At 37.1% G+C, this 12,107-nt stretch overlaps 1 protein-coding gene across 4 annotated transcripts in view; it reads right to left on the bottom strand.

The window, feature by feature from the left end:
* ATAD2B (ATPase family AAA domain containing 2B) overlaps positions 1 to 12,107 on the bottom strand; it is a 68,436-nt gene that overhangs the window by 10,397 nt on the left and 45,932 nt on the right. For all 4 annotated transcript variants that reach the window (XM_065730647.1, XM_065730648.1, XM_065730650.1 and 1 more), the window contains exons 23-24: positions 9,403 to 9,525; positions 6,214 to 6,351 (exon numbers count right to left, since the gene is read on the bottom strand). In XM_065730647.1, coding sequence (XP_065586719.1) covers positions 6,214 to 6,351; positions 9,403 to 9,525 — 261 coding nt within the window. The remainder of the gene's footprint in view (positions 1 to 6,213; positions 6,352 to 9,402; positions 9,526 to 12,107) is intronic.

Raw genomic sequence — 12,107 nt, 5'->3', positions numbered from 1 at the left:
AAGTCTGTATTCTTTCCTGAGTTAGTTTTCAACATCTTCAGCTCCCAAATTGAAATTTCCAGCTCTCATGATGGTGCTCACTTAAGGGAGGTAGTTGGGATATGCAACCACCACTTCACCTGGAACCTGCATCTTGACCAGCTTGAAGGGACTAAGAGCTTTGCCATTTTCATCATCTAAATGAAACACACTAAGATACTTAAGGGATGGACCTCACAAGCACTTAAAAACAAAAACAACCTGCATGCAGCAACATCCCACATATGGCCTGCAATAGCACATGAATTGTTAAATGAAGACATACTTGAAGAACCTGGACAGTTCTCAACAAAGAGGAATCAAATTCTGTGAGGAACAGTGAAAACACGCGTCGCAAAACAAGCCTGGCTGCAGCATCCTCAGTATTTCCCCTCTAGTCAAATGCTATTCCCCCACTATTCCACCTAACACTCAAACCCTTCTCCAGAAACCTCTCCCCAGTATCTTCTGTTCCACTGCAACCCCAGCTGAATAGGATGGAAGATAAACGACGCCTCAGGTGTGCATGCTCTGCCTGGCCAACATGATGTTTTAATCGATCCACTCAGAAGGCCAGGCAGAACAGGTAACTACCATTTTCAATCTAGAGCCTTTTCCTTCAGCAAATGCACAGATTTATTCAGCTAACAATTTTCACAAAACCTGCAGGAATCCAATCTTTTAGACCTCAACTCCTGTCAAATCTGTCTGAACCAGGCTAAATGATTCAGAAGTTATTACGGAGCAGAGATGGACAGAGAGGATAGGTATTATTTTCTTGGGAAACCAAGCTAAAAATATAATTTACATGAAACCAGAGTAATTATGTTAGCTAAGTACATGACAAGACAGTCACATAGGAAGATTAAAAAGAAAAATGAAGTCAGAAGAGAAGAGACAATCAGATTAATATCACCCATGGAGATCAGTTTTAGACTTTCCACCTCTATAGCTCTGCTCATTTTCCTTCTGCTGAGTAGCTTTTTTACAATAGCAACTATTACAGCTATTTACATTTTTGGTACATTTAGCTGGTTCTTAAGGACTACTGAATGACATCTTCTCTGCTGCAATAGAGCTCTGAACAAATGCAAGGTTATCCTGCAATTCCATAAGTGGAGGACAGGCTCCCACTTTACATTAATTAAAATGACATTTGACAGTTTATGGCATTCTCTTCTGTCACAGATCTGAAAGGTTCACGGCTGCTGGTTGGTTTCTGTGTCAAGGAGGCAAAATAAAAAAACCTACAAAAACAATAAATTGCTTGAAATGGAAGTGAAAAAAAATGAAAACCAACAACCTATACAAACACACAAAGTCTTTCATATTAGAGTATAAGGCAGAAACTTATACAAACTATTTAAACACCGCCGAGGCTTTCAAATAGGAGGAAGGAGTAACGGATCTAAGAAGTCTGAAAACTTTTTTTATTGCATTACTGATTTGTTCTCCACTTACAGTAAAAACAGTCATCAATTTCAGAACTCAAAAACATTTTATTCCTACAAAAGTCCTCTTTCCACAACTTTTGTAAACAAGGTAGATAATGCTTTCAGGCAAACCTGGTTCTTAAGAGAGGCCCAGCCATCTTGGATTACTGAGTTAGAAAGAGATGAATCACATGAGAATATAAGTAAAACACTGATTCAGGTAAATTGCAGGACTGTTTGCCCTCTCTCAGAACAAAGAGAATTAATTCAAGAGGCAGCGTATTTAATAGCAATAAAAAAAAATCTTTGCCACTAGGTACCACAGCCTCCCAAAGCCTGGTGGGATTCCAAGGAAGAATTAGCAGCCAGGATTTATAAGAATACCCACAAATTGACTAAATGGGATTTTAAATTAGAAGAATTACAAAGCCTATGGGTTTAAAACAACTGTTAACCAAGTCAGAATCAGCTAAGATAGTATTTTCTTCCAAATCAGCTATTTTAACTTCTCAAACTTTCTTTGCAATTTCCTTTTAAAGCACCCAGCTGATGCCAGCATCAGATACATATCAAACTGCTCCCATCCGAAATGTACACTCCAGAACTACCAAGAAAGAAATGATAAAGAGGCAGTTGTGTCAGCTCTGAGTAAAGACGTCCTCAAATTCCAAAGAAGCTTTTTTAATCACGTTTGTTGGGTATTTGCCTCCATCTCAGGGGCACTGAGGAACACATCCAAACCTCTTTTCAGGACAGCAGGAGGAAAATAGGAACCAGCAGGAAGCACAGGATTCGTGGTTTTGATAGGACATAGCTACTACAAGGCTTTTAACACTAAGACCTGAATGGCTGTTATTGTGCACTATCCAAATTCAATGGTAAGTGGGACAGAAGTCCTCTAAAACACAGACAACAGTTAAAATAACAAAACCTTAAGGCATCTGGTCTGCCATGTCCTCTGATAGGGTGTAACTGCATACCTTCACACAAAAGCCTGAAGTACAGCAACCACTGACATCACTTTATCACAGAGGTCAAAAGGAGAGACGAAAGCAACAAAAGTAGACAGAATGACCAAGAATGAAATGGCTTCTGAGAAAGATGACAAGATGTTTCTCCCTTCTAGAAATACTTGGGAAAAACACTTCCTCTAAACAAATACACCTCCTCACCATTATATGAAAATGCTTACTTCTCATTTCGCCACCTAGCTAAAACCATGTAAAAGTGTTAAAAATGTGATTTAATTAGTAACTGAGTTTTCTGTAGCTGTTATTTCCTTATCTGATCTCCCAACCATTCTTTGTACAGACTGCTCAATGCCTCCATTATTGGGAAATTCAGTACAGGGTCTACTTAAAATTCATTTTATGAAGTATGATCTCAAACATTTTTTGTAGTCCACATAACACAATACACTCTAATTTCTTCTTGCTCCAATTGCCATTTTCACATTGGCCAGCTTTCATATTTATCATTCTGCACGAAAGACACTGCTCTATGAAGAAAGCAAATCCTGTAGTCTGTCACTATGGTAGGTTATTGCTGAATACTGAAAAAAAATGATAAGAATGGAAAACTAAATCTTCCCCATGCAGTTTATTTATATGTAATATTAAGGGAAGGAACAGCGAGGGAATAAAATAACATGCAACATGCTCCATCTACTGGCGAAATGCTGTAGTAGAACAAAGTTTTACTACACAGCACCAGAACAATTAAAGAGATAATAATGCTTTACATGCTAAAGCCTATCTAAATCGCTTAGCAACGATTAATTTACCAGACACAAAACTCCACACTGCTGGTAGTTTCTTCTTCAGTGCATATACACAAAGGGAAAGTCAGACTCCCCTCATTAGTGCCCGGTCCTAAGAGGCAATGGGCACTGACTGAGAAACAAGAAATACAATTTGAAATTAAAAAAAGGACTGTGAAGGTGGTGAAGCACTGGTAAATGTGGCAGAGGCATGTCACAGAGCCTCCATCCTCTGACGTATTCAAAACAGAATGGAGCATTGGGTTGAGCAACCTGCTCTGAGCAGGTGCGCTGGGCCAGGCAATCTCCAGAGGTCCTCCCCAAGCACAGCAATTTTATCACTCTTGGATCTTGCAGCTACTCACACCAGGCTTCTGGCTTACATCCCATTGCAAAGGAACTTGCATTTTTCTCAAAATAAGCAGTCAGTACTGATATATTTTAAATCAACTGTGGCAGAATTCTACCAAATGAATTCTAGCAATGCAATACTTCTGAAACTCATCTATATTGTAATACAGAATCTACTACAGGTGTTACCTCAACAAGGGATACAATGCCACAGATTAAATTTAACTATATATTTTGTGCCACATTTCTGATTAACCACAGGAAAAATAACGTAAGATACATTAGCAAAACTAAATACAGCACAAAACAATAGGTAACTACAAATCTAAGTAGTACTTCATAAAAAATACATAAACACAGAAAACACTAGATCTCATTCTTTACCATATTATCTGTGAATAGTAAACAGGGATTTAACTTGGGCACTGCTGCTACACTATCTGCAGTCAGTTTCTAGAGAAGATGCCTGACAGCATTTTTTTTAAGGTTCTCAAACATTTTACCTGAATTGACTCTTTTGAAGCCATTTTCTAAAATACTGTGAACAAAGCACTTCGAAAATAATTTAATTGAGAAAACAACATTACTGTTGGTGATTCAAATAAAGAATAAAAACATAAAATAAACAGCATGCTAGAGCAGCCCCTCCACCCCACCTGCACCCCCAAAAGAAAACATTGTCTTAGGGGAAAAAGAAAGAACTCAATTTCAAACAGTAAAAAATAAATAAATAAAGGGAGGGTAAAAAGAAGGTTTTCATTATTATTAACTGGCAAGTTTTACTCCTATGTAATTAAAATATATCATTGTCCTTGCTTCTCTGCTTCTGTAATATAGTTTAGTCTTCAAAAAATATTAGTTCTTGACCATAGATTCTTCTGCACTTCTAAATCATCTCTACTCCAAAATCATCTATTTAAACTACTTTATTCCATTTATACAATCACAATCTGCCATGAAATTTGCTGCTATTTGAGCTCCCTTACCATCTGTCCAGTTCTGCTCCCACTTCACTCCAGCTCCTTCCTCCAGTTGAGGAGCTGCACTGCCTCTCTTCCTGGTTTTTTTGGACTGTACTGAACTTATCACATCAGTCCATGTAATACCTGAATCTCTTCTACAGATTTCTGATTGGGTCATCAGCTCCTGGTTCTCTCTCTTGACTATTTGATGCACAACACCACTCCTAGACCAGCTACCTTTCCCAGACTGATGCAAAAAAGGCAGTTTTTCACTCAATGGTAGTCCTAAACAACACTAAGTCTCCGGTTTTTTTATCCTACAATCTAAAGCACCAAAATGCCAGCAGAAAAGGTCTGTTAACACTAACTCTTTCTGTTTACACACAGTAAAGCTGGCAAGTTCCTTCACTTGATGGCTCCAGTCTTCAAACAACTGCCACCAAATGTAATAGAGCAGGTAGAAGAGTTTCTTTTTATACAGTCCTAACTTGCAATGGCTGCCATCTCTCTTCCTAAGAGATGTCCAGCTTAAAAGTCTGTAACCACTCCTGACTGCTGCATAGCATGCAGAGCCAGGAAAGATCAGTAGGAGTAACAACCTCCACTGTGGGTTTCACAGGAAGCTAAGAACACTGAGAATCCTCTCTTTTTTGCCAAATAACGACTCGAATCCACACCATCAATTTCTTACATAACAATTCAGTTGAGCCATAACTCTGTGCGATTGATTTTAATTCCTTTAGCAGAAGAAATTACAGCTCTAGGAAATCAAACTACACATACACAATTAATTAAACTATTTGATATCACTGCTATCATTCATATAAACAAAGTTTAGGTCTAGACACTTATCCCTGTGCTAAGAAAACACTCACCAGGAAAAACAAAGCACCATCAGTGAGAACAAAGACCACCCAAAAACGTGACTACCCCAATGTGGTCTGCCTAATGGCAGCCACTTGATTTTTCTGTGATTCCACACCTCCAGCAGGAAAGCCATGCACAACAACCAGCATCTCTTTCACACCCACTATTTCTTACTATTTTCATGTTTATAACAAAATTTACTGTAGTGTATTTACCTGTTCTAATCAACTCACCTCTTGAAAATAATTAGCGGTGACTCCAATTACCTACACCACAGTTAAGTAGTCACAACTCTTCACAATTCTAGAGAGTTTGACCAATTAATTGGACTAATTCAGTAGGCTGCATCAAGCATATCTTAACATCCTTCAGTAATGGGTAGAGGCTACTGAAAACCAAGTAGCACAAATGAAAAACATCTGAATTTGTAACTACTTTTACACTTACTGAAGTTAGGAAGTCAACAGTGTACATGAGAGCACAACACAACATGCAGGTACATATGTGCCAATATACACACATGGTAAGAAAATCTTAACGCTCAGCCAACAGTTATAAGTGATGAACATACTGAATAGTGGTAATAGCTTCTTGAAAATTAAATATATGAAGTACATTGCAAGAACAGTTATTCTTCACTACAAAAACAGAAATCCTGTTTTTCTCGGTCAGAAATTTCACACAGTCACAAAGAGAACAGTTCTTAAATTTCCATGCCCAGTATCACCTCTGGAAATAATCAGTCAGCAGTAGCACAGACGTGTGAAATGTTTGCCATTGGACGTGCCTGTAATTTTGCACAATCATCACCCAAGGTACTCACATGCACATTTAGCTGCAGAGTTGGGCCACACCGCCATCGTGGGTTTCTGTTTGTTCCGAAATGTCTCTTCAGCTCTCGCTTCTGTTTTGCGTACGGTGGAACCGTGTGGATTTATTTGTTCTGCTGTTACTGATAAGCCTGCACACAGAAGATAACCATACCTATTTAAATAAAGCAAGCTGCAAAAAACTTCAATCTTGAAAGAAATTCAGAATACTATGCAATAAGAGCATTAATATTTAGTTGGACATTCAAAACGAAGATGAGAATCAAGAGTATTTGTTTCCTACTAACAAAATAACTTACTGGCTGCCTGGCTTTAAAACTGTCAGCTCTGACAGGTTAGGAAAATATGACTCTCTCACACTCGGGTCTCCAAAGACCGCACACTCTTATCCGTATGTCCTCTATAAAACAATTTCTTATTGACAGTTTCAATTTTTCCTAATTTTAAACAGATGATTTAAAACAAGTGGCAATTCATAACTGCATGGTATACCATCTCAAAGACAGTACATGAACAGAAACTTGCACTGTCATCGTGATCTATGTTATGTAAAATGGATCCACTGCAGACTCAACATGAGCTCTCAGACTGAGAAAAATGCAACTGTGCTTTTAACAAGACTGTTGTGCTTTCTGTAGAAGTTCATCTCACAGTTTCTACTCTTTTATAAGATTTTAAATTAATTTTTTTTAAATGTGCACTTCATATTGGTTACATGCATTTTAAAGAATAAACAACTATATGGAGTTTCCTATTTGTGAATGAGAATTAGCTATTCATCCACTACAACAGTTCTTCTTAAATGCCATAACATGTCTCTAAGAGAAGCCAGAAAAAAGTGACTGAGAGCAGGCAAGAAGTTCTAAGACTGACAGAACCCAAAATAAAAAGACTCACAAAGGAAATCTCACTTAAAATTTTAAGGACAAGTATCCTGGAATCGTTACAAATATGTTGCACTACATATCAAATACATTTATTTACTCAAAACACTCATAATTTCTACCTTGGCATCCGCTGGTTTCAAAAAGCTGCTGCAAATTCCAATAACCTAGTATACATTTTTTATTTGTCAACTTAAGTTTACACTCTTCCAACAACAGACTCATTTCTGTAATACAAGAACAAGATATTCTAGCTTAACTTCTAGACACTAACTCTGCTACTCTATAGTACTGTGAGATTTATCACCAGTCATAGTACTAAATAAAAACAGCAGATCTGACAGAAGTGTAGAAAAGATATTTTTGTTTGGAACTGTGGGAAAAAAAGAGATGGAGAAAATATCTTGCATTTTAAATCTATGTAGGATTGCTAAACAGCTTGCCAAGATAATTGTGAGGAAAATAGATACAGAGCTTTTTAGCCTTAGTCTTCATCTCCAATAGTTCCTCGAAACCAATTAAGAGCAAATAAATGGCAACATTCAGAAAAATCAATGGCTTTTAAGCTGGGCAAAGATTAAAAAGTCTACAAGATGTGCCACTTGCCTTCCAAATTCGTATGTGCTCAGAAACACTTCACAAAACTGCCAGAGAGTATGAGAAGCCTCACACTGATCAACTTCCTTGATTCCATCCAAATTTCATGTTCAAGTCTTTCTAAATGTAGCTGAGAAAACACTAGCACAGACCCAACTGACTTCGGGGCTTGCTCTGTTTGTCAGGAGGACAAAGTTGATTTCTGATGGCCACAGGCACCACTCTAGCTCAATCTGTGACTGCAAACACTACTTTTACCTCCTCAGGTTTAAATGAAAATTGAGCTGCTAGTGGATTCTAGTTAGCTCTTGGGGGACTTGCAAGGAGTAACTACAAGCTCAAGTCACTCATTGTAACAAAAAGCTCTTAGACACAGTTAACTTCAACCTCGGAAGCAATAACCTTTACCAATCACAAGGGACTTGCAATGGATAATTAACTGAACATAGCTCTCAGTGTGATACGAAGGCCAGAACTGTGAACAATCTTGTGACAGAAAAGTACAAAAAAGTATTGGTTCAATTTTGCTACTACAGTGAATTACAATTTGTTCACTTATCAACAATTCAAGACGTACATTGGAAACTTAAAAAGAATTAGGCAAAAAAAACCACCACTGAATTGGAAAATGAAAAGAATTCTATCTGTTTAAAGCTGTAGAGAAAGCCTACAGACACTTGCTTAGTTCAAAGGAATTTATTAATACAGGGTCTTCAACCTAATGAAAAAGCATTTCAGAGGTCTGCAAAAACAGGACTGGACAAAGTCTACCTAGAAAACTAATAACACAAGTTCTTCTTGTCTCTTGGTTGGTTGGTTTTGTTTTTTTTCCAAAGCAGGAGTTGAAGCAGTAAACAACTTTGCAAGGCAAAGCTGGAATTGCTGAAATGATAATAAAATAGTAATAATAATAATAATAATAATAATAATGCATTAAAGAAGCAGGATTTTTTTTTTCTAACATTATAGTTTAGAAGTTTTCAACCTCTTTCAATTCTCAGAAAAAAATTTCATGGAGGCACAGAATCTCTCCTATAAATGGAGCCCTTCTGACAGTAAATTCGTGTTTTCAAATACCCACTGCAGTCAACTTCAGAAACTGTCCGTAGACTTGGAGGTCTATGAACTAGAAGCTGAATACAACTGCACTGATTTGAACAGAAGTGCAGTCAGCACCCCAACAGAGGGGGCTGTATTTCCCAACTCTGTATTATTAGACTGTCAACCTCTATCTCCCTTCAGGGTGAATTTAACAGACATTTCTTAATCCAAAAAGTCAATATATCATCACCAGAAGTACACTAGGACACATGCCAGGCTGAACTGAAAATGCAGTGTTTTAAACGGTATTCTGCCTAATCTAATTGTTACTGCATTGCATTTTTAGAACACAGCTCTGGTGTCACCACACCTTCAATTACTACAGCAGTTCCAATGCCTATCTATTTGTTCATTGCTTTTAACAATGCCTTCTGTAGCAATAGGCAATACAACCTTTTGTAAAGAAGGACAGTGCCTTATCCGATAACTCACACAGCTGGAAAAAGTACACAAGTTCAAGCTCAGCCATCCTTTAACAGGTACTGCCTGCACCTGACATGCACTCCATTTTCCATTTTAAATTTAATTTTTTATGTGGACATTTGTAAATTGTCTTCCATCCTACTTATGTTCTGTTATGATAAATGAAGCTAAACATACCTCTTTTTCTTCTTGCTTCCTTGATTTCTTCACACATCTTATTAAATTCTGGATCCAGTTCAGCAGCAATGATAGCATGAGCAGTGTCCTTCAAAGTACAAGCTCTATGTCTAATTATTTTATCTAGAAAACAGGATAGAACACTTATTAATTTTAACCACAATTAATAAAAATCTTATGCAGTACAAACTTACATAGAAATGATATGACAACGCTGATAATAGATGTAGAAAGATAGATGGAAAATAGAGACATGAAAAATGCAGACGGATCAATATCACAGCGCACTCAAAAATTCCAACCCAGCAACGTTAAAAATAAGTAGTTTTCAGAAGTACAAATTGTTAATTTAATCAATAGTGGCATTTCTAAACAAATGCAAAAGATGAAAGATGAACACACTTAAATCAACTCGCAGCTCTTCAAAACTTAGGAAAATCATCAGGTCTAGCCAGTTCCCCCAGGCAGTTCTACACAGAATAATGGAGTACAATCAGAGTGCCCCAAGTAACAAGAGAGTTGTCCAGGAATAATTTACCCACTGAGGCAGAACTTTCATAAACTGTCCACAAAATCATACTGGTCACCCTCTGAATCTGTTCAGTAGATCTGTACTACATTGGTTTTTGGTTTTGTTTTTTAATTTCATTGTTGAATTTTTCTTCAACAAATACTAGAAAATTCCTTCTTTATGCTTCACCAGATCACTGTTGTTAGTGAATAGTTATTTCTCATTTTCATCTGCCCAGGATATCTTTGAAATACACAAAAGAATTTCTTCCAATGCTGTTGAAGTGCTTGAAAAGTAATATTAACTTATAAGTAAAGCCATATGTGGAGAAAACTGACGTCTGGTATGCTTCTTCCCAATGAAATCAACAACACTGAATACTGAATTGCTTTTTCCAACTGATGGATTTACTTCTACAGCAAACACCAACATTAATGTCTACAATGTATTACATAATTAGCATATTTAATCCGTTTTAATAATCACTAAAGACAACAATTATCAATGAACATTTATCAAACAAGGTTGATAAACCTAGAAAACAGTAAATTTTACAGATGAGAACAACTGAGTCAAAAATAATACCAATTTCCAGCCCAACAAAGCCCTCAAGTACGTTTTCTGGGGGGAACTACTACTGCTTAAATTGACTGGAAAGCAGATTTTTTCTTTTACCCATGTGTACTAGTGAAGCATTTTGATTTGTGACCACAAATAAACATCTGCAGTTTGCTGATGTATAAGTCAATCAGAAATAAAGTATACAACTCCCTATTAAAAGAAGGGGGGGGGGGGGAAATATGGTCAAATAAAGGGAAAAAGAAAGGTTTTCCTACTAAAATCTATCTGCTATTTTATAGAAAAAATAAGAAAAAAAGCACAAAGAATCCAGCTTTGAGCACTTATATTGCATATCTGAATTGGTATCCCATTGCCTTTCTAAACTGAATGACAGAACAGAACAAGGTACAGTATGATTCTTCCACAAATTCATGCACAAGACAGAGGAAGCATTTACGCCCAGCTTTAAAAACGTGAATGTTTATAGCTTAATAATCAGTTAATGGATTTTTTATAGCTTAATAATCGGTTAATGGATTTGAACACATAAAATGCTTACTTAGAATAGAAATGATGTACTGTTTCAGCAGTGTATTCGTTCAAAAACCTCAAGAAATCTTATATGGCAGAAGTACAATATATCATCAATCTGTGACCATGCAGGAGAACTATCTTTCAATTACCTGCTCAATTTTGAAAAACTAGAATCTGAAGGTTAACCCAGAAATAGATCCATCTCTCCCCGTTCAATCCTGGTAAGGAAAAACTAGAATACCCCTATTTCAGTTCCCTACACATGTTTCCTAGAGCTCTTCCTCTTTGATCAAGCTCAGTGAAAGTTCTGCCTCTATGTTCCCCCCAAACTGCCTTTGCTATTTCATGTTTCTGCCACACTGAACTTGAGATTCATAAGATCTTGAGTCCTAGCAGATCTGATCTCCACAGTCTGCTCTTTGGAGGCAGGGAGACCTGCTCTACAACTTCAAGAATCTCTTCAGACTTTATTTCCCAGAACTAAGCAACCAAGCCCACAAATACAAATCACCTAAAAATGTAGAATAAAGGGTGTATATTAAAGCCAATTTTTCCCCATCACGATGATTCCATGATGAAGTCACAAACATATGTCAGTCACATGCAGGAGGTGTCTCTCCCAGCCCTTACCATGTGAGCAGGCACACTTGAGAAACACTCAGAGAATCCCACAAGCCCATCAAGGCTTTGATTAGCTCACATCAATTACACATTAGAAGTCTTTAAGCAGTGTTATCAAGAACACACTGAATCATTTGCTGAATTCTACCAGTGTATTTTTTTTTAAGTTGTAATACAAAATGCATCCATAAATCAAAGAAATGTTTCTTTTCTCCAGCTGTGACCTAGCACTACATTCAAAAGGCACAAGAAACATGAAAAACACTGAACTTGAGGCTTCACAACTACACAAGTACAAGGCAATTCTTCTCACATGACCCTGGCTTTGCAAAGCTAGGATCTGACAGAACTACACTGTGCAAAACAATTTTGGAATTACAACATGCCTTTCAAAATAACCACCCAAGTGGATTAGTGCTCTCAACATTCAGCTTACAGCTCAGAAGTGCAGAAAAAAGGAGAATGGGAAAGAATAACA

Source organism: Cyrtonyx montezumae, unplaced genomic scaffold (assembly GCF_038088225.1).
Source record: "Cyrtonyx montezumae isolate F1298 unplaced genomic scaffold, pur_monq_1.0 scaffold_13, whole genome shotgun sequence".
NCBI classification, from domain to species: domain Eukaryota; kingdom Metazoa; phylum Chordata; class Aves; order Galliformes; family Odontophoridae; genus Cyrtonyx; species Cyrtonyx montezumae.
The sequence above is the reverse complement of the archived record's forward strand: the minus strand, read 5'-3'. Positions and strand labels throughout refer to the sequence as shown.